General features: G+C 38.8%; 1 protein-coding gene across 6 annotated transcripts; it reads left to right on the plus strand.

The window, feature by feature from the left end:
* Positions 1 to 472: 472 nt before the first annotated feature.
* LOC111246557 (aquaporin AQPcic-like) lies at positions 473 to 24,073 on the plus strand. Of its 6 annotated transcripts, XM_022796357.2 has the most exons (7): positions 473 to 983; positions 3,156 to 3,331; positions 13,690 to 13,876; positions 20,241 to 20,474; positions 20,876 to 21,096; positions 21,396 to 21,476; positions 22,209 to 24,073. In XM_022796357.2, exons 3-7 carry the CDS (start codon positions 13,771 to 13,773, stop codon positions 22,374 to 22,376), a joined length of 810 nt encoding a protein of 269 aa, XP_022652092.1. In that variant the 5' UTR covers positions 473 to 983; positions 3,156 to 3,331; positions 13,690 to 13,770; the 3' UTR covers positions 22,377 to 24,073. The 6 variants fall into 6 exon arrangements, with proteins under 6 accessions (XP_022652092.1, XP_022652091.1, XP_022652093.1 ...); XM_022796356.2 differs by lacking the exon at positions 3,156 to 3,331; XM_022796358.2 differs by lacking the exon at positions 3,156 to 3,331 and having other exon boundaries at positions 13,695 to 13,876.

Consider the following 24,073-nt stretch of genomic DNA (forward strand, 5'->3'; position numbering starts at 1 on the left):
CATGGAACAGTCGCGCAGCAAGACAAAAAAAACTGTAAGTTCTTAATCGATTTGCGGTTATTCGATTTTGTGTAATTCGTGATACATAGAAAATAGTTTGTTCTAGCCACACAATCGTCTGGTATCTCGCTCGTATCATAGTTTGGGTCAGTCAGTCACTCTGCGCACCCATGTCTATATTCCTACATGTTCGCCAGTTATTGGTGAGCCGCAAATAGCTTCACAAGGGGATCCGTATGTGGAAGGAGGATCGTTAATCATCAACACACAAGCGTCAACATCACCGATATCATAGACTTCACTGTTGTACCTTGTGCCCTTGGTTTTCCAAGTGAAAGCGCGTATGGTGGCGAGGGCTGTTTCGCCCAAGGCAATGGCAGCTCCGGCGCGGCCGCATGCTTTTCGCGCGCCGATATATATATATATATATATATATATATATATATATATATATATATATATAGACTGCAGTGTTTAGAGGACGCTGTGGCTTGCCTTATAATAGCTGCTCTTGCACCCGTCAGCTCCCCATCTTAACGCAGTTTTAAACTCAAAACAAAGGAAACCACCGCCGCAGAGTCGGCGCACGCACGATGAACGTGTAGAAAGGACTTCCAGTTCGTTCCAGCAACCGGAGATTTGCTTGTGTGATACCTTAGAAAATTTGCTCATGAGCAGATAACGTTCCCTATTATCGCCTGATGAAGTTCCTAAAAGCAGGTTGTGAAGGAGAACAAACGTATACCTACAAAGAGAAAGAATCCAAAGACGACGACCATTTTGTATGACTTGAGAATTGGTATCGCATTGGAATCGTCTGTGTTGAGTGTCATAGAGGTAAACATCAGTTATAGTGGTAGCCGCTTGTGTTTTGGAAAAAGTCGATCGAAATCAAGACCAGACATTGAAATCTCGCGGGCGTACCTATAGCGTGTTTGAAAATAGTCTACTATTGTTGTTGGAGTTTCAAACTCAGCTATCTGGTGAGTTTGTTAGCAATACCTATAACCTAAGTGACATCAGAGGATAAAATTAAAGAAACTCCTCGTAACGACTTCACTTTCGATAGGCGTGTACGGTAAACATATGCACTTTTGGTGACTTTGTCCTTTAAAATTCAAATAGTTCATCTGTGATAATTGGAATATTTGGAAAATAGTCAAAGACGGTTTTCCTTTTACTAGAGTATCAAACACACATTTAAAAGTGAACTACGCTCAATTCTATTCGGTTGCCATGTTTTGGCTAGTACATGTTTCGACTTCAAAAGACTATTCCTTCATCCATTCATCCTTCATCACGAATAAAAGCCTGGCTTTTGAAGCCTTATCAAAAAAACGATTGTTGTCGGCTTTCTGATATTAATTAGCCTTAAAAAATTAAATTGACTCAACTGTACGTAACGAGCTTGCATTACCATGTCGATGTTCTTCTAATATTCTTGATCGAAAAGAGAAGATTTATAATATTATTTCTCTTTCATTTTCAATTATGTTATAGTGCTGATTTTAGTAGACATTGTTAACAGGTATTGTTGTGATCTTTTTTTCAATGAATTTTCATTTTTGCGTCACTCCTATAGAAAAGGGCTTCCATAAATGTGCAGCCTGAGATGAGGTTCAACGTAATTATTAATATCAAAAAGGTTATGGATGATTTCACACATCGATGTATGCAGATTATATGTTTGTTGTGCGGAACTGTGTAGACCCGTAGGCTCTATACGTCTACTAGAACCACAAAGATTAGTAGACACGGACGGCCTCCTCGTCGAACGTTAGCCACAACTTTAACTGTTTTATACTACAGTGAACTTCTGTGACAGGAGAAAGCATCAGGCTGAACTGACGGTCAACGCACAGCTACAAACCCATAGAGTTTTTAACATGGCCGTCATTTCAAATTCTACATTCAAAAAAACTTTTCAAAAAATTACAATAATGTAAACTTTTCTACTTGTGGAAAAAATGTTGGGGTCAATTTAAACGTGAATGGGCACAAAGTAAGTCAGTTTTTGGTCACTAGTTTCCGGATCAATTAAAGAGAACCGGGTTGAGTGACAATGCACGATCGCGACATATTCGTGTCGAATCCGTATTATTTTATTTAGTTACATGACTTTTGTAAGGAATACAATTCTGATGAAGCTACCATGTCAGTTATTATCTATAGCAAGTATAATTACATACCCTCTCTGAGAAACATACGTTTTAGTTGGACGAATGAAAGGGGCGAAAATTTCCATTGGACAGACCAGCTTACAAAGCTAGATCTAGCATAAAAATCTATTTTATATTCCTGTACAATAGCTTTATGTAACCCGATCGACCTGACCTCGAGAAATAATTTAAGGTTGGCGTTTCGTAGAACGTTGAATAGCCCAATACCTCTTGAAAAGCCAGCTTACATTTAGGACGCCGATAATTTTCCATAACAGGCAGCTGATAGAAAGTTCTCTATTTGTCAGAGCTATAATTCGCATGTGCGTATGCCGTACGTAAATCACGAGACTTCTTAGCATACGGAAACGTGTTACTGTTCGCATGGCCAGGGCGAAGCGGTCAATGTAAATGTATCAAATATGAAGCTTTTTAATGATATAATAACGAGTTGATATAAACCTTGGCAGGTCATAAGGTGACTCCAGGTAAGCATGCTTTACCTCTGCTAATATGCATATTGGGCATTTATGATTTTCTTTAAGTGGAGTAAACAATTCAATTTATATATACATATGTGTATATATATATATATATGTATATATATATATATATATATGTATATATATATATATATATATATATGTATATATATATATATATATATATATATATGTGTGTAATTCTTGCCGCAATAAATCGGACCCTTCTGCCGCCGTACGTTGCGGCCCTACACTGTCGTTCGATAGTGTTCTAAATAGAAAAACGATCACTGTATTTAATTGAAATAATCTTGTGTGCTATGGACGTCTCGTCGATGATCGTGTGACAAGCTTCCACTGATTGGTAAATTTAATGAAACGAAAAATACCAGTAAGCCATTCTAGGCAGTTCAAAGTTTCCTTTAAACTTCGAACTACCTAGTCGACAGTAGATTCTGACCGGTGTGCGTTGAAAAACACCTAACCGCATTTTAAATCTCATTGCTTTTTACAGATTGGGACACACTGATACACTAGTAAAATTCACAACACCGTCCCGCATGGAGGTGCTGATCATTCAATGAGCGATTTGCATAATGCTTAAAATGTCAGAACTATGAATAAATACATTTAAAAATCTACCAGCAACACTTCTACTCCTTTCGTCACGCAGTATCATCGTTGGCTTAAGTAAGTTTTCATAGCATTTCTGTCGGGAGGCCTTTAGCGCAGCATAGATACAATAAGATCGTAGCAAACACTGCCATTTTAACATGTGTCGACAGAAAGCTCCTACAGAAACGCTGGCACCAGTAAACGTAGGCTGAGTTGGCGTTTCGCTTCTCTAGCGCAATACAATGTCGTCTAGAGTTCCCCATTCCCCTTCTGCACAACGCGAGCTTGTAACATTGATATATGATGCGATGTGGTCTCTATCAGAAAAAGCAAGTGTCTTTGTCTCTCAAACCTCCACTTGGTGGTGATGAAAGAAAACTTTGGGCTGACGCAACGGCGCGCTATCTTCTTCCATCTCTTTCCGCCTCTTGCGATTAATACAGGTAATATATTCTACACTCAAACTCTAAGTAAGTTCATTGGCGTACGTCCGCGTCTAACTACTAAGACGAGTAACAAAACTCCATTTAGCTTTGTTCTGGTTCATGGAATAGCAGTACACTGGTACTTGAATGTACTCGTTGTAAGGCGCCATCTATAATGCAACGCTACACTTTGGCTTAAGCTACAAAAAAGTTGTTGGCCACTCTTAGCTGGTGGCGATAGGTAGCCTCCAAGTTGACCGCGCCTCCTCATCGGCGCCGTCAGACGTCACAGTCGTTAGCCGACCGCTTTTTGTCGTGCTTCCTCGGGGCAGCGCCTTATCTCTCTTGCGGCTGCATTTTCGAATCAAATGATAAAGAGACGTCGACAGCCATCTTACGTGGGATATCAGCCGGCTGGTAATCTTCTCGTGCTCCTCTTCGTATGATTTTGGCCGGCCATCTTATCAGTGCCTGTGGCGATTTAGGTCCTAGAAAAAGCCTTCGATCTTTCCCTTGCCGGGACTCGAATTCACCCTTCTCAACAAGTCACGTGTATAAGGAGCAGGGTATCTTTGGTACAGCTGCTACGCGAGGCAGCAGGTTGGCCCTACAGGAACTGTGCAAGATGGGGAGGGATGACCTGTATATCTCGTGTTTTCTTCTTCCGAGTATAGGCGGACCCTGAAAATTTGCCTATTGTTGACCTCTCAAACTGACCGATCAGCAAAACTCCTAACAAACCTCGTGTAAAGGCGTGCTGCAGGTATCGGCCCAATTAAATATACCAGCATAGATCCTAAACATGTAATGGGAATAGCTATATATTTAAGATATAGCAATTCAAACAATTCTATAACCCCAAACCCTCTTATACTTTTATAAACACAAAACATAGTAAATAATAATTTTGATACGAGTCTTTACCGGAAACTTGTAGAGTCGCATCAATGTTGTTTAAGCAGACAGCTAGCTAACCGCTAGCTGATACAAGTATTATTGCATTTTTCAAATCTTAACAATTCTATGTTGGATTCAAGACCTAACACGCCGTCGTCGTTCTAAGCATACGCATCTAAAGCATCACGGGTTATAACTAAGCCGTAAACGATCTTTAGAAACGAAGGTCTTATAAATGATCTGTTACAGTTCGATAATGCGGAGTAAACAAACAGACGAGCGTACGTGAGCGAAGTTCTATCGATCGTCTACATTCATTTACGTCTGCACAAACGTCATTCTTCCAAAGCAATGATGTCGAACAAGCTAAGAACGTATTTTTCAACACAGAATTCAGACATAGCAGAATACGATGTACGGGTAGGATAATTCGGTATGGCCTCTCCTAGACAGGATTGTCCTGAGGAATTCAGCGCAAGGTAACCTCTTGAGTCCAACATATTAACGTTATTAATAATAAACACAGTGGGTTAGAGGTTTGTGAAATTAGTAGAAGGTGGCCATTGCCTTTTTGTCGCAAAGGTGCATCGATTGCGGACTTAGCATTTTCTAGCTTTTCCTAAGAGAATTCTACAAAGGTCTGTGCGTATATAGGGTGTCTAGCTTGCAAAGGCTACGATTAATTAGAATACGCTGGCGGGACAGTTTCGGTCAAAAACGTAACGGTAATATTCGTGCCGGGCGTCGTTCCATTTCCAGAAAAATCCGAAAGCGAACAGGTGTTTATCATAACAGCGCTCATTCCTAGAGACTCTTGGAATACACTGACAGAGATAGAGGATAACGTGAACGTTTTATGAATTATTTTATCCGATCTATCAAAGATTGTTGACAGGCTGCAAAATAGAGCGCATTAAAGTGGCTTTCAAGAAAGAAGAAGCTTCCTTTTTAAGGTACGAGTAAGAGCAATGAAAATCAACAAAACCTTTTACGTTAGTCGATGTCTTTTGCGTGAAGCCTGGAACTCTACTTGTGTGATATATTTTTGTTTCCGAGAGGAAAGGCTTTTTAAAGTAATAAGTACGTTGCCATTTCTAGAAGTGCGTTCATTGTACGGCCCATCCGATCAGTAGTGGGGCATGTTTTAATGTAGCAGTTTTACAGAATATCACTTTGGTATTATTAAGTAAGGCAGCTGTGCGGCGACAGGGAGTATTAAGAGCGTAATAATAAGGGTGAGACTAGTGAGTCAGCCGATCTTAAGCTTTCGTAGAGGTTGTAGATAGAACGCTTAATGACCACAAAGAGATAGCAACATGAACACACACATCGAGCGCCAAGCATACTTTTCGCTGCTATAACGTTCAGTTAATGTCAGCACGATAAGGTAGAGAAGACGTTATATTTTGTGCGTGTTTTGATCTAACCATGTGCTACTATCGTTCAATTGTAGAAAATCACTAAATAAGCCGGAGGTTGTTCTAAGTTCTTTTTCTAGGTACAGCGCCGTAGCATCTGAAAGCGCTTCAACATATTTCGGTCCCAGTCCTTACGTGGTCCCCACCGTCCGCGCTACATTGACGTTGAATACCTTACGCTACCTTAAAAGCTATTCGGCATGTCAAGACATCTCCAGATCGCAGATATATGTGTCGATTATGCTCCCCTTGTGAGTTTCGAAGCAGTGCTGCAAGGTGACTCCGAAGACCTGTTTACACCATAGCATAATAGCTGACTAGCATTTCAAAAACGCGCTTACACACAAAGACACACCTACACACGTACAGTCACACAGAAAGACGCACAGCGATAAGTTGCAAGTTGTATCTGACGTCAATACTCACTGTAAAAACAGCACTTACATACCTCACGCTGTCGCTTCAAGGATCGGAGACTGGTATTCGCGCAGATTCATTTAATCTTCTTCATACTTCAGAAAAAAGTAACTTGAGAAAAGGTCCAGAAAGATGTTTTTCAACACCAACAATCGTCTCGACTCTCTTGTAGTCAATTTCTAAAGTAACGTTGTAAATACAACGTTCTTGATATCGTATCTATTATTTCGCGTTCAATTTATTATTCGGTCCTGTTGAAACGTTCACTCTGCCAGTTAGTGGCCCCATATAATTACAAGTAAGTTAATTCAAAATTTTCTCGTCATCGACTGCGATTACGTTCTGTTAATTAAACATCTTTAGCCGTTCTACGATTGTGGGATGAACCAAATTTTAAATTCGGTTGAAGTCGATCAAAGCAGTGTTCAATAATAGTCCACAAAATAAGTAGAAAATTCAATATAGTAGCATTGCTGCTAGGCAATTGTCTAGTCTACCGCTAACCATGACGGCGACAGGCGCCACCTAGCGGCTTATATCTTTAGCTTACTGTCTCAATGTTCTGGTTGTGTTTTTATTGTCGGCAAAACGAATGTATTTTTATTTTGTGGTGTTATTACCGTGATGATTTCTGTCACTGTTATTGTCGTTACACTTGTTTTGTTATGGTTGTTAGCATTGGGCGCGCCTTAGCCGCTACCATTCAAGGTTTACGCCGTATTTGATGTTCATAAAGAATCGCCGGCAACTGCTGCAGCTTCACATAAACGCTATGGGCAGTATAAAGGAAACTTCGCACGTCGTCGAGTGAGCTCGCTCACTAAATTGGGGCTGTTTTTCTTGAAAAAATGTCCAGCACCTGAAAAACAAGCGAAAGGATAATTAGAAAATAAAAAATTTCGTATATATGATTATAATCATCAATATAGGCAAATATACATTATTACTATAATATCATGATATAATTATATTATAGGCATTTTAATGATGTCCTCTATGCGTTCCAATTTTAGATTGAACCGTATGTTCAACATGTTTGGATGAGATCCCAGAAAGACGCAGCTTTGTGCTTCATAGGGTGGTTCACAAGCTTCACTGGAACGGATTGCATCATTCGCTATATTGGTTCTCAGTTTGGTCCATAGCGATGTGTGTACGATAAATGTTGGCGACAATTCCACTCTAAGGGGATGCGAAAGAACCGATGCTATCGATGGATATCTTCTGGCCTACCGTTCGTGAAGTTCTCTGTCATCACTAACAGAAACTTTTTCGATCTCTCGAAGTGGCTACTGATTCAGCTGGACTTCATGTATGTTGCTATAGTGTGTAGTGCTACCAAAGGAGCTGGTGGGGAGCACAGCGTTTTTGTTTAAATGAGAACTTTATTTTGCCTGCTTCAGGCCCGAGTAAGTTACCGCGAATATGGCCATTTACGTCTGATGTTTATATGCAAACTGTAGTGTTACATATATACCGCTTACATTGAGTAGTCTGGAGAGGTGACCCCATTATAAATACTCAGACAATAACCAATGACTTCTACAGATGTTTTTCTATAATTAGAAAAACTCATTATTATGGCTATAGCCGTCTGGTCTACGTAACAGAAATTATCGGCTAGAGACTAAGTAGTACTCAAGTACACCGAAATCATTTTGCAGATTCTTATTTACAGACATGTTACAATCTAGCCTAAATTGATTTGACTTCATAGGATACGACTAGACAAACGACGTTCATACGCTGCTGTACGCTATAGTCTGTCAGTCATCTATTCTTCGTGAGTCTGAGATGGCCATTTTATATAAACTCGTGCTTTAGTTAGTAGTGTTCTATTAAAATCTCAAAGACTAGCCAGCACCCGCAGAAGCCTTTGTTGTCCATCATCTTACATAAATTCGATAAGCCGCCAAAACGTATCGGGAAGTTCTTGTTTGATTTTCGTGCAAGCATAGACAACTTGGCAGACGAAGATCATGACTTTGGCGTGTCGCTTTTATACCTTGCGCCCAAACGCGTCAGTTCGCTCCTCCGTAACGAGCACAAATGTTGTTTTGGTAAGGTGATACCTAGTAAATCATCGATTGTCACGAAAAGATGGGCGCTTTTACTAAGAAAAGATTGTGTTGCCGACCGAAACAACTTGTGTCAACATCATTTCACATGACTAATCCGCTCTGTCTGGTACTTATGGTCCAGTGAAGATCTTATTTGCATAATACAACATCATTATTATTATTGTAAAAAGAAGGACGTGGACGCATCTGTTAGCGTGTGTCCGAGTCAATGATGTTTTCCCAGCCAATTCGCTAAACGCTTCTGGCAGTACTGAAGAACATCGGAGAGCATAAATATGGTACCGTATGATTTTACTCTTGAAAACGGGTAAATATTCAGTTATATATTTGTTCAAAATTAAGTCATACTTTACGTAACGCTGCGGTTCAGACAAAGATATTTTTGTCACGGATGAAATTTATAATATCATAAAAGGAGAACCAAGAGTAAAATGGTCAAAGGTTACAGGTGGATGAGAGGTGTACTTTTCATGTGTCTGTCTGGCTAGTAGGCCCACAAGGTAGGTAGGTTGTCTGCAGAAGCAACAAAATGATTGCCATTGTGAGCAGTCAATCTGAGAAAACAGTAGTCGAGAGTATGGCATTATCTGAACCGTTCTCCAGGCTCTTTGACGCTTAAGTCTATCATCTTGCGACTGTGGTATGGCTGTATATGCCATAATTTATGTTCTTACGACATTCAAGGAGAACTATTAAACGAATAGACAAGTATATTCATTTAACGTTCCTGCACAAGAATGGAGCGACCTTATTGATGCTATGTCGAGTTTTCTTAAATACATTAATCGTAAACTATAGATTTGATGACTTAGTGCGCTTTTTTAAATGCGTCCCTCTTTCCGGAATTTTTCACCTTTACTGTACTACGCACGTTTTTTGGCTTCTCGTGCTGGCCTGAATCGCCTGTGTTGAGAAGAAGGTGCAAGAGTCAACTGAAAGAAGGCCCTGTCGGTTACAGGCGAAAATCTGTGTCGAAAACTACCGTTGAACGTTAGTTTACAAAGCTTCAAAACGGCTGTAAAAGGATACATTCTGACGTGAAAAACAATCCGAATTCAACAGGGATTTTTTCTAAACGCTGCTGAAGGAAGGTGACTTCGAAAAGACTCGTGAATGGGCTGGGAAAATGGGCCTTTGCCAGACGACAATAATGATTCATTCATATTAATGGTATACACGCAATGTAGCGAACCTTACTCTTCAATCTAATAGTATTAATAGGGAAGCCACTGGTGGTGTTTTGTTGTATCTTCTTCCACACGAAATTTCGCTATAAGGAGCCAATGCCCGAAAGCCTAAAGCAACTGACCCAATTCTTGTTATGCTTGCCAAAGACTAAAGTGAGGTTTTAAAGAGTATTTTTATAAGTAATCTATCCAAATAGTAAGTAGCACTTGTTCTGTGGACGTATCCCTGATTCTTATGTACAGAATTAGAGAAATTGTCGTTGAAGGTACTCAAACGAATTCCATCAGCAAATGGATGATCTTTCGAATAAAACTCGCAATTAAAGTTCTATGTTTTCAATGAAATCAACCATTCACGATGATACGATTTCTGTCCAAATTTTTAGCAATAGCTGAATTGTTCACGTAGATAAGGGCAGTTTTCGAGCATCATCAGATGGTACCGTTTCCGTAAAAACCAAGGTATCACAGACCGACGCGTGATTTGCAGCAAACGGATATCGCCATACTTTGCGTTAGCAAGCTATACGACAGCAGACGAGGTCATGTAGGAAATGTGTCGAAATGGAACATTGTACTTAGAACATCGTAATAGCTATTGCACTTTACAATCAAATCCCTATGTATTCTAATAAAACGATGCATTCTAGATGGCGCTCGATCATCGCTATGGAGTACTCCAACATAGGCAATTTAGACTCACCTAACGTTAAGGCATGTATCTACCTAGCATACCAGCATCGAAATCAAAGGTCATTGGTTGTCCTAGTGAAATTTTATAGCCAGGTAGTATTTGGACAACGCTACGAGTGGTTAACTGCAATGAATACGTGTTCAATTCGCGTTTACTCAACACGCATTCAGTAGACCGGCAAGCCTGCCGGAAGTTGTAAAATTTCAGTTATTTATTATTTGTCTCCAATACAACAGTCGAGCAAGGAATAGGAGGAAAAATAAAAACTAATTATCTACTACACACACAAAAACAACAACCATTAAAGGCAATTGTAGACCTAGGACGAGACGAAACACTACAGCCTGAATAGCGGCGGTCGTGCTTTGTTATAATTACTACTTTGTTGTTTACTAGCGGTACATTACTGATCACGGAGATTAGGAGGCAGAGGACTTTTATTGATTTCGGTACTTACAGTTTCTGTAACTAGAGGAATAGACAAGTGGCCGGAGTCTTATTAAGATTAATGGTCTTCAGTCATAATGTTTCTTCTTGCTAATAGTAGCAACATTTATCTTTTAAGTGGATTTTTTGTTCGTACTATACCATGTAGAAGGTTTGAGGCGAAGTGCAGCAAAACATATATACATACGCACATAATCGGTAAAGGGTAAAGCAGTCATATTAAACAGTTCAGCCTTATTAAGCGTCTGCTGGAACTCCGTACGACTGCAATTCCTATAGCATCCTTTGCAGTTTTATTTAATTTGTCCTGTGTCAATGCATTTTGAAGGTCCTATATACAGTTTACCGCACTAACTGAGAAAAAAAAATCGAAATTTATTTTATTTTAACAGAGTATTTTAACAGAGCTTAAGCCGAAACACCCAAAAGTGTGCGCCCGATTCAAATAGACCGATAAAGAAACGAGAACTCACGTTTTTTTATAAAACTTAGGAATTCTTGTAGTCATAGAATCAACCCATTTTAGCATTCTGTGTGCGGTTACATAAAAACAGTATTTTTCATTTCGAAATCAAAAAGAATTACTGCAAAGAGTCGTATCGGCCAATCAGTAACTTTCCACTTTTGGATTCACTAATCGTCACACGCTCCGGTTATCCGCTCTCATAGACCGAGTTGTTACAAATTAGCTAGAAAATAATTGCTGAATGCAATGGGGGTATATGCTGCAACACACTTAGCATGCATTCAATTGACTTGGTCCTTTCTAGCCACTACAAAAGTAAATCAGGACGTAGTTGACTGAATCATAATTGTATCAGTAATCGATAAACTATGATAAACATACTACATATCCATACTTAATCCAAGACGTTAAGTTTTTATCAGTCTCTAGATAATTTAGCTGAATGTCAAATTTTCAACGTTAGATAGTCTTTGTTTACGCCCAGTCAGCTGTGGCAAGTACTGATTTTGCCAAATCACTCAAATACGCTGAAATTATGTCTTTACCAACCTTCCGACGAAATCAACCCTTCATGACCATCTTCTACGTGGTAACATTAAAAAAAAAATTCTAAAGGAACTGTACACTTATTTTATTGAAGCGGCCATTACCTTTAGAAATATTTTGTGCGAGCACTCACCGCTGCCACTTTTTGATATACAAGTTCACCTGGAATATTTTCTAACTACTCTTGACACCGCCTCAACTCAGAAACTGTATGGGAAGCTGTTTTGGTTTATCTGTGTCAAAGCTTCTCATAAGATTCAAACTCTACATAGAAAAGAAAGGCTCGCAATTTAAGGTTATAAGAAATAATACTGCAATATATGTGTAGAAATGATACACGCATATTGCCTAATTCGAATTGTTTAGACTAGACGTCTTGACAATGGGGAAAAACAGTAGACCTTCTCGCTTAAAAAAACTAGGGGCCAAATAGTAGGCTTTAGATTCTATTGGTTCGTTCATAAACGCAATTGACGTGTCGCATATGGCCTTTACTCAGCCTTGCGAAATAATTTGACGTTACCCGCCCTAGAAGTTTTCACATTAGAACTTCTAGTTAAGAGGCTATTAAGTCTCCTAATACGATCATAGGCAGCTATTACGAAGGACAGTTGTGATTTTTATCAATCACCTCGTTTTGACAAATTTTAAATGAAGGTAAAAGATTAACAAAGGTGACAAACCCGGTCATTTCAAATTTTCCTGCGCGTACGGTTTGTTTATCTGAAGATTTCACCTTTGAAAAAAAAAAAAAAATATATATATATATATAACCTGTTTCTGCTAATCTGAGCTTCACAATACTGTGAATCAATATAAAGCAAGTGTAGCATATCTACTGCGCCTATCGTAAGCTGGATCGCTGTGAGTGCTACTTGGCATTGTCGCTAGACGTAAGTTTAACGCGAAATAGGCCAGTTAGGATTTGCCATTGGATTGCCATTAACTCTAAGTCCATTTCCGTTTGTGAGTGCGTGTTTATTGTGAGACCTAGCTTTAGTCCACATGTGACGGGAATCGTAATTGTAGGTGCTTGTAAGGATGCTCTACCAATTTCGCTAACAAAGTCTCCGATACTCTTTAGTAGGATAACATGGATTTTGTGTAGGTTAACAATTGGATGTCCATTGTTCTGTAACGTGTAAAGAATCAATCGATCAGTCTAAGAGACATTATAAGAATGCTTTCCAAATGTTCCTTCGATTAATGGAAAAGCTTACTATATAATCACATCGGCGTACCCCAAAATACTATGGTGAAATTGGGTAGACTAACTGCTATGGGCGAAAATTCGTATAGACATTCGATATATTCTGTCCTGAAAGATCGAGGCATACACGCATTTGTTTGTTTAAGTCACCCTGGCAGCTTCTGTCATATTCAGGTAATTGAATGATCTAAATTATATGCGGCGCTTGGCTTCCTTCGAATAACTGACAGGTAACGACGTTAGCGCTCGGTCGTCCACCGAACTTACCATTGGTATATCATGGGTGAAATTCGTCCTAGCATCTAACCTTGTTACAAATTATACAAGTTTCTAACGGAGCAGACAAACAGGTAAAAAGTGACCGTCCGTACATAGATGGAATACTTTTTCATTTTACGGGCAGTTCTTCAGGTGGATGAAATAGCGAGTGCTTTGATCCACACTAATGTGTAGCCTGCTCTCAACAATAGATCGTTTGAATATCTTTCCTTAATAGCTATATGTTAGGACTGTCCTAGAAAACGGAAAAAACTTGAGATAGGTAATCAACGATGCCACCTCTATCCGACTAGACGGTGCGTCCCGTAAGTGCGCACTAGCTCGATTGATTAACTTATTACTACCGGCTGACCAAACTGCTTGCAGCGCAGATAACGGCGAACCCCCGGATCGTTGCCACAAGGACAGCGAAACCACTAGCGTCAACGACGAGTCCGTTACCCGACTATGGGCAAGCGAACCCTCCAGTCCTTGTGCGGCGCCTCTGAAGTGTCTTCTGATCAGACGCTTTGGAAGTGTCTTCTCGCTGAGTTTATAGGAACGGCCATTCTAGGTAAGTGCGGATAAGACCTATATTTATACGCATAGGTTTAGAAATTAACTGCTTACTAATTATCATAGTATAATTTATGTAACGAAAATCGGGTAGCACACTCGCGACATCAGGAGTAACATCTAAACTAGCTCCGCCAAAGTGGTATATAGCCGCATCATTGAAAGCTCCTTCCAAAGACTTATTTTTGGGACTGGAACTATACAACGAATAGAAGGTTTAGCATGATTAGCACAGATCTATTATGTCTATCTAATCTTACATCACAGTAACTTAGTAATATGCATACAGTATCGAAACCAGTAAGCCAAACATCTAAAACGATTTGTTCTATAAGCCGCAATTTTTTTAGAATTATAGAATAATCACTGAATTACATGTTTTCCAATGTCGTGTTGCGAACTTGTACTGTGCTATGAATTTTTTTTTTCCAGCTAGACTGGTTATAAGCTTCTTCGACTCATGTGCCAACGATTCCGAGAAAGCATCTGCTAGGGCAGCTAAAAATCGTTTAAAGATCAGTTCTGTAATAGATGCATCCACAATGGCGACAATTCGACAATTAATAGTTTTCTGTGGAAGTGCCGTACCAAACCATTTTTTAACGTAATTCGTCGTAACAATTTCGTGCCACTGGCCAACACTGAACAAATATGCCACTGGCCTAGTTTAGTAGGCCGTTGCTGAGTTACCAACAGCTAGCATGTAGGCTGTCATCATAATAGTGATACCGTGTGCCTTTGCTGACCGAGCGCATGTAGAGATAGATTTATATTTGTGAGCTACGTTCATCCAATATGCTAACGGATAGGACCATGTGGCACCGTGGCACAAATGTTAGATATTCGATAATATAATTATTTTGTACCTGTAGTGTTTTACAGGTACATATTGTTTTATTAGCCAGTTGCGCCCTACGAGAAACGACATTATCTTATATATTATATCGTTACACTAAGGCAGTCGATTGTATTGGGGTTTATATTGAGGGGAGGTAATAAGCAAAGATATTGCATAAAAAATGGACAGAAAAACACGTTTTCAATAATATGAAAATGGTTGATACTTCGACAAGGCATTAGATAATGGTGATATTGTATTCAAAAATTAAGGAAACCTTTGTGTGAATACCAACAAATAAAATTTAGGCTTTACGGTGAGCGTTTTGAGTAAGCACCCCACCGTATACATTCTTTCACTATGTTTCTAAAGAAGAGCAGTTATATACGCAAAATTCACAGCCAAGCTCGGGTCAATCATGGTTGAATAGTACCTTTTCAGGTCGTTCTAAACAACAATGGTGACTAGCAGGCCGTCTCTGTACGATGCACAGTGTAAAATCGAACAATCAAATGTAAGATGTAGCGCAGAAAAGGCGCGAACTTACGCTGAACGTAAGTCGGATATTGGAATAGCGTTTTCGTGTAGGAACTGGATGGCTTGATTGAATGCGTCGCATAGACACTTCTTAAATTTATCATTTCTCTGTGAAGCCGTACGTAGGCGTCTTGACGTTCTATGTCAGATATAAAGAAAGACGGGCGTTTCTCGAAGTCTTAGGGGCAATCCAACGGATTATGTAGGAAATACGTAATACATGTTTCTATTTCAAACGCACGACGATGTCCAAATCATTCTGTAGCAAAAAAATATTTCAATAATGCATGCGTAAGCTGAATCAATCCAGCAGAAGAAAGGGCTTCATGAAACTGCCTTTTTTCGAAGAAGTACTCATACAGTTTACATTAGGCAAAACATTAAATCGCCAGATGTTCGCTCGGATCCGCTCTTATGAGAAAATTTAAACTGGGATGAATGTATAATTACAAGATAATAACACGTTTGGCATCATCAAACGAAGAGCTGGGTATTAGAGGCTTCATACAAAAAAGAGAAGCGCCTATCGATCGATAAAATGACTCTAATCATACAATAATTGCCACCCGCCCACGCTTTTAGGAAGTCTTAATTTAATTCTTTTCTACATTATAGCAGAAGCAAGTAATAACAACTTTGACCTGCACTAGCTGCCTTAGTCAGAATCAGTAAAACGGCGCTTAACTACTCCAGCTTACAGCATAAAGAACCAAAGACAAATATTATTGGGCCTCATTATATTTTATGTTTACATTGCCTATAATAATAATAATAATTATTATTATCTATGTCAGTGACGTGATATTTATCTATCCAGTTGCTGTGGATTAGTGGGAGAACTTCTACTAACTCCGCTAGAAACCGACCAGCTGCGTTCATCGTCAGAGTCCTTAAGTTATTCTCAATCTCCTCTTTTCGACATATAAGGCAATTGTAAACAATGTTACACGCGGTGCCAAACAAAAGCGTCGTTATCACCGCCATCGCACACCGGAATCAAATCTGCATTGAACTTTGATCGGAACTTTTTTCAGCTTAGATATTTTCGACAACTACATGAGGTCTTCCATGACGTACGTTCCAGCTCGTTCTTAAGTAAAGTATTTTGTTCTTTTCGAAACAGTAAAACGTAGTAGACCTAGAATATATCCGAAATTTGTTTGTGTAAATAAGGTTTTAAGCCAGACAAATTAATAGGGAAGTCGTGTATGAGGAACCCGGGCAAGTTCAATAGTGAAAATATACATTTTCGATTTAATAGTCGCCTAACGAGAATGCAGATTAGACCGAACATGTAGGAGGGGAGAACTTGTGCGCAGGTCCAGTGAGATGCAGATTACGGTGTTTGTCCTAATGAATAAATCCATTGCTGATAAGACGAACGTTAATTCCGTAGGCACCTCACACGCGAACTGTGGATCACCCGCATTGTCTACAACCCGGACAGACCTTCTATTGTTGGAATAATCTTATCGTTTCTAGATCGTTTTCGGCCGGTGATCAGAGTTGTCATCAGCTTATATCATAGTTAAAAGCAATCATTTGGTCAAGACAAATGATCTAACTAGAAATTGTGTCAATTAATGTAATACTAGCGTTGTCCGATTACAAGAACTCTGATAATTCGTAAAAATGTGTTGATGATTTTACTTTGTCATTATTCATTGTTTAAGCACTCGTTGGAGGACTGGGGGCTTCTCAGGGTGAGTTAATTGATGATTCATTCATGATCCGACTGATATAAACAATGTAGAATCGTAGTACAAAGATATTTCTCTGAGAAATACGATGCATATGTCGCATGTAGGATACAATACAATTGTATTTATTGTCTGTTTCAGCTGGATTAATTCAGCTTAGGCACGCATTGCTAAGGCATTTTAGCCATAAAACAATTTGGCCTCATCGTGCAGCTGCACTGGAGGCAAATCAATGGTCATTAGGAACGCAGGTGTGAACTTTACGGCTGAAAGCAGTTTATATATACGGATGTTACTAGCACTGGTCATAATAAGGGTGGTAGAGGGCATAATTTACTAAATATGATGAACGAAATTTAATAACAACGAACAGTGTTCGAAAAAAGATCTAAAATTCCTGATCTCAAAAGATCTCTATTTTATGTCGAATGACTTCCGTATCTACTTACCTGCCTGCTTTCTTTGATTAACGCTATATGGGCGGTCCGTCTAAACCTCGAGGTCTATCCAGACTACGTTTCTCTTCATGATCCCCGAGATGAGCTTCACGAAGAAGTGCAATCAAGTTACATCAATGCAGCAGCTGTCTTCTACGACGCCCACAAACATAATGATGATAATAACACCATAAACATAGTGTTTACAAATGTTGCCGCTTGCTACGCTGTAAATAGTCGACTTCTGTTTGGAAAAAATAAATCGTTTGGATAATGTTGTTTTTATCATCATTCATCCTTTTCATTTCGATCACTCCTTCTATGCGAGTTAGTTGCCGAGATGCCTGAATTCGCTTAACGCGTTAGGTAGGATGCGACCATAGAAGCCTAGCAACTATGCTAGCTATACGGAGTAATGTGTCATGTTGAAACTAGCCTGACGTAGAAACGTTACTACATAGTTTGGCACATTTGCATATTGGTCAAGCTTTTTAATTAGCCCTACAATTACTACTACAGGGTTTGTCTGACGTCCCCTTTCCTGCACATCCTTTTGTACCGTTACGTACTAAATAGAATTAAATTAAATAGTGAAGAACACGTGTCGGCCCATACAGACCCCCCAGATACGATACAACCAGGCAGCAGTAGCAGTATCAAATACTAAAAAAATCAATTTAAGTTCGATGAACCCTCATAGATTTGTATATTAGAAACTAGTGTTCGTTCATGATAACATTAGAATAACTATGTTTTTATAATAAAAAAATATATATAAACAGTAAACATGACTAGCAACTATGTCTCTATACGCTTCACATATATATCTGGCGGCAGCTGAGCGTCTCGGTTACATACATTCGGTTTTCAGTTTATATTATCATAATATAATCGGTAAATTTATGTCAAAAACATATACACAAAAATTTATGGCCAGTAGTTTCAAGGCTGAATATACTTCGCGTCAATGAAAAATATATTCCGTTTCAACTCAAAACGAAACTTATAAAAGTTCAAGTTCACGCACGATTAGTAAATGTACGAGGAAACATAAATGCAACACGGAAGCTGACTTAGTTGGGCACGTAAATGCTGATTGAAAGATGAAATTTTTTTTCTAAAAGTTCAAAGACATTCGAATTAGTTGACAGCGTGTTCAAAAATCAAGCTGCTATTTTATTGCAGTGAAAAAAATAGTACTGGAGTGTAAACAAGTGCACTCTAGCAGTAAGGGCCTTAGACTGTATTATGACCATTTTGTCTAGCTAGAAAATGCTGCGTTTGAATACACAGTTGGGGTAGGACATCTTTAGACGTTCCACATTTTTATCACCAATAATAACTATAAGGATCCATTATGCGTCGCATATTTGGCGAAAGGCGGAATAAGGGGTCATGACACTCGTATAATACGATATCAGACATCGGACAGTGTCATATAATACTGTCAAATACTCCTTCGCCCATTCTGTCTGACGCGGTTAAAGGCAACGAAGTTGCCCTTATTTAGTCGGTCGAATATTTGTGCAGGATATAGCTGAGTCCTTCGCTTAGCTTCGCTAGAATTATGAGAGAGACTTCTGACTGCTGCTGCTGCTGCTGCTGTTACAACCTTATATAGCTTGCATTGTTTTATTCAGATTAGATCAATTTAGCGGTTGCTAGTTTCTCCATCGGTGGATCAGGCATTCGAAGGTAAACCCATCTACATTGTGTGACAATAGGGCGGACACCGACAATTCTCAGGATGCATGTAAATTTAGAATAGCTGTTATGCTGTCTTATACGGGGTCTTATAATGGATTTCTCTTTCGGCACTGGTTGAAACTAGAAGATAGCATAGGCTGAATGATAAAACTCTGTCTATAAAAGCTGGTTAATTTATCTGATATTAAAAAATCTAGCAAATACATTTTTGTAACAACTATTAGTTTTGTGAATTTGTTGGACATATAAGGACACACTATAAAAGGCCTTATCTCCGGACAGATTTTCAAAAAATACTTGAACAATTTTTTTTTTATAAGAAAACGATGTTAACATACGCTTGCGATGTTAACTTCGCTAATGATGTTAGCTTCGATTAGCGCTGTGAGAGCGTCCTCTTCTATAACAGAATGTTCCACTATGCAAAACCTGCTTACAAGTGGTACTTTAGTTTAGATCGTAGGGCCCATTGATTTAGGTTAGAAAGAAACGTCAATTAATGTTGACAATAGCGAAGATTGATTTTCTGTGGGTCATCGGAAAATCAACTTCTATTGGATGACGACTAAATACGGTTTTTCGATTTAAAAGGTCCTATCTGTAGGGGTCCGAATAATAAAAACTTATCATGCTTCACCGTCTTGCATTAATTAGCTCCCCGAGCTTGTCTCCGCAGGATCTTTCAAGTAATAAGTCATTTTGAAGTCCCTTATAGGATTTGATTACTTCTAAGAAACCAATGCAAGGTTTCGTTGTTTCGTTCTGTTGATAATCAGAGTCCTCGTTAGCTATAGTAATATCGACGATCGTAGCACTTTTATGGGCCGATTTATATCTCTACATTTCTTTTTATTGACTAGCTAGAAAGTTCATAGCGAAGAAGTTCTGCACCAATCATGAATATGGTATAAGACAACCGCCAGAGATTTCGCTTTATGAAATACAGAACTTGATCCTAACAAAGAACTAGCTATCGTCTTTTTTTTACAAGGTTTTATAGGTCTTGTTTTGAAGACAGTACTACTGCTCATACTTTTTACTTAGGATAGTTCTACTTAGGATAACGACATAAATCTGTCATGTTATCCTAGTTTCCGGATATTAATGCGGTTAGCATAATTAACTATTAATAGTGATTTTCAGTTCTCATCGCGTGTGGGTCGTGTTTTAACCGAGTTGACGCTTCGGGTCCTGATAATGTCATAAAAATAGCATTGGGTTTCGGCTTGACAGTTGCTTCGGTTGCACAAGCCGTTGGTCATGTTTCGGGAGGACACTTAAACCCTTGTGTGACTGCGGGCATGCTCGTAACAGGAAACATTTCATTCGTAAAGGGCTTTTTTTACGTCGCTTCGCAATGCATCGGAGCCATTACTGGTAAGTTGATTCTTCAACAACACCATTGCTGGTCGCTTGTTATTATTACTGATTTTGTTGTTAACCATGAGGTGCCCGATAGGTAATATTGTATTATAAAAACAACATGAATGACAAGAACATAGAAATGAAATCTATTCACATACAGAAACATTAAGATTCAATGTTCTTCGACCTTTTTTTTTCGATATTTCATCTGCCATTTTATATGATAGGGTTATAAAATACTATATGTACTAATATCTGTATAAAATCAATATTCTATTTCTAACATCATGAAATTTCGAAGGGCGACGCGCTATCCTATGAGTATGGTGGACTAAGAATATAGTATATATATCGTCCAGATGTTACCAACAAGGATGCTTGGATTAACCTATAGTGACTCTTGCTAATTCTAGGTGCAGCAATACTCCAAGCGTTAACGCCTGCCGGCTTCCAGCTTGGTAACACTACATTAGGTAAGAATATTACACCCCTGATGGGCTTCTTCATCGAGGCTGCCATTTCATTCGTACTCGTCCTGACCGTGTTCGGGGCAACCGATACCAATCGGCTGGACGTTCTCGGCTCCGTTCCCCTCGCGATTGGACTTTCTATCACCGTTTGCCATCTGTTTGCTGTACGTAGTACTCCAGCGATGCGGTCCTTCGCATCGGTTGAAGCGTAGAGTTGTCGTCTCCAACTTCAGCATCATTCCCGATTCTAAATTAACCACTATTAGAGACCGGCTTTTCGCTCATGTAAAACGGTCAGCCAAATACTAAAAAGCATTTATCTTTCAACAGAATATGAGTTACTGTTTAAAAAAATCAATTAGAATTTCTATTTAGGCTTAGGATATTTCAAATTAATAGCATAAGTCGTATACGGTCCACAACTATAAGGGTTAACTAAGAATAACTGATTGTTCTTACGCAGGTGCCATTAACTGGTTCCAGCATGAATCCGGCTCGGACATTCGGACCCGCTCTGATACTGCAGGACTTCACGAATCACCACGTATGTTGCTCCAATACAATTACTCATGCAAATAGATGGGGTTATAGAAAACGAATCACGTAGACGGGTTTCTAACGGAACCTATTGAGTTCTTTTACTCGCTTCACATTTTTAGTGTGTTCTTCAAATGAGAGCGCAACTACTAATCGAAACCCAGAGAAATTTGCTATATGCCTAATGTGCACGGAGATGCATCCTAAATAACGTATTACGTACATCGACAGCCGGTAGCGTATATTTCATGTTTGGCGCAGATTTTACTTCGTACTTGCAGATCTGGTAACTCCTCGTTATGTTTACCGTATATTTACTTTTACGAATAGGGATAAGTTCACACGGTCACAGGTCTTTATCGCGGTAAACCTCATGAAATACATGTTTAAATTGCTTATTCTATTAAAGTTAGGAAATCCTGAACATTATTTCCTGTAAAGACGTCTTTAGCTTGTAGATTCGACCACGAAATATTGACACAGCTACGACTGCTAAAAAAATGTATAGAGCGAATTTATCGCCCCGTTCACCTTATCGATTTAACTGAAGAATAATGTTTTACCTTGAGTTCAGTTATCGCTAAGAAGTATAATTTATACATCTTCGCTCACTTAGACCACTTTGAATTTGGCGCGAGTTCACCTCAAAATGTCTTAAGTTACCGAACCAATCTAGATCAGACATTTATTTTACATTTTACTATTGCGGGTCACCCTCTTTGTGCAAATGTACTTGCAGATCTACTGGCTGGGCCCACTACTTGGGGGCGTCGCTGCAGGTCTGATTTATCGCTACGCCTTCCGCGCCCCCAAGCCTAACGTGGACGATCTGGAACGTGCCGTCCGTCTGTGCTCTTTGGCCAAGATGAGCGGAAAAGAGCCCGACGGTGGGGTCACTTCTTTCTAAAGCTACTTGTAACTAACTTCCGTCCGCTACACATCGAAATATCCGGACGACTGTGCCTTCAACTGCGTTTATTTATCATAATCAACGAGATATGAAGGCCAATAAATAGAATTTCAAGTATGCCTCTCGACTCAATTAGTCAAATTAGTTGGTGTTTTGCTCATATCATTGCTTGCTAACTATCAACATAACATTAATATATGCCTTATACTTTGCAATGAGGTCACAAAGAAGATTTTATGTCTCCGTAAAAACTTGCTTGCCATCAATTCGCTGACGAGACCAGTGAACCCTCAATGGCCTCAATTGGGATTTCAATCACAATTTACGCTTCTTGTTTTTATGTCGTAATAAGCATTTCTTAAAAGATGAAGTTATATTTAATTATCGAATTTATGCGTGTGTCCGAAACGAATGCAGGCAACATAAGGCTTATTAAGGACAGAAGTTATCTCGATGCGTACTTGTCCGCATTTCTATTTCAGAAATGCTTCTGATTGGCTGAAATGTAAATCCTTTCTTTAATATTGGTCGAATCAATAATGTAAGCATATAATTGACTTAATAAGATGGCTTTATTAAATTGACTTTTTGTAAAAAAGCCATTTGGGTGGTTGTCAAAGAAATTTTTTGCATCTGAGGCAAACTTTGGAACGTGCAAGTTATTTAATAATTTCAAGGATGTCCGACAATTGTCTATCACATTTTTTTGACCTCTTTACATCTTAAAATGTTGTCATCTTTATTGTTATTGTAATTAATGTCATATTTATAAGCAGAGGTTAACCCAATAGCCTTTCCTTTTGGTCAAGTTCCTTTTAGGTGGTCCGTAAAATCTATCGGTTGAAGCCTCCGAGCCTATATACTCGAGCGTTATCTGTCTTCTGCTTACTTAAGAGTAAATTACAAACATTTCAGTGAGTGTTCCTGTAGCAGGATCGAAATCAGATCAGACATGTTTCAGTACGAGTAGCTTGTACTAAAGTTGTAACAAATATGGGAAAACTGAAGTAAATGATAAATAAATAAATAAATAAATAAATACTTCTAGGAAGTAAAATGTGAAAAAAAGTTCCGCGACAATTCTCAGATGACTTCCACATTGCCTACGTAGTTCGGAATAGGTACTAATTATACATTATTTATTATTACTACAATTATTATATATGGTTTTATTCACAATTACGTTATGATCAACCGTTTACTGTACTGTGGCATTTTCCATTGCGAAAATCAAACGTTTCGGCATATATTCGTGATGGTTTGTTCGTACATCGTTTGAATGTATTGAATTGTGCTGGCACGTAAAACGTAGGATTTGCGCGAGTACAAAAGGAGAAGTAGAATACTGTCAGGATGAAAAAAAAAAACGTTACTTTGGCAATTGTGTACGAAAAGTTAACTATATATATAAAGCGAGGATATTGTCATCCAATGGCTACTGCTTCGCTTGCGATGTCTGAGTAAACTAAACATGGATCGTTATCCTCCGTATCAATCTCTATTCCACTGTTATCATTACTATACGAGACAACGGCAGTTAGTTGATTACCAGCTGCTTTTTCATGACCTGCAAAGTTTCTTGCTTATTACTACAAAATTTACTAGATAGAATGTACTTGGGTAGAAAAACACTGAGTGAGCTTTTTAGATATAATCGATACAAATGCAAAATAAAAAAGCACATAGTACATTAA

Source organism: Varroa destructor, unplaced genomic scaffold, assembly GCF_002443255.2.
Source record: "Varroa destructor unplaced genomic scaffold, Vdes_3.0 BEIS01000003.1, whole genome shotgun sequence".
NCBI classification, from domain to species: domain Eukaryota; kingdom Metazoa; phylum Arthropoda; class Arachnida; order Mesostigmata; family Varroidae; genus Varroa; species Varroa destructor.

What these genes read in the sequence shown, in the direction of transcription:
- LOC111246557 (XM_022796357.2), top strand. Translation starts at nt 13,771, where the DNA reads ATGGGCAAGCGAACCCTCCAGTCCTTGTGCGGCGCCTCTGAAGTGTCT. An exon ending in ATGCATCGGAGCCATTACTG is followed by an intron (nt 20,475 to 20,875) that starts GTAAGTTGATTC and finishes TGCTAATTCTAG; the next exon opens with GTGCAGCAATACTCCAAGCG. An exon ending in CCGTTTGCCATCTGTTTGCT is followed by an intron (nt 21,097 to 21,395) that starts GTACGTAGTACT and finishes GTTCTTACGCAG; the next exon opens with GTGCCATTAACTGGTTCCAG.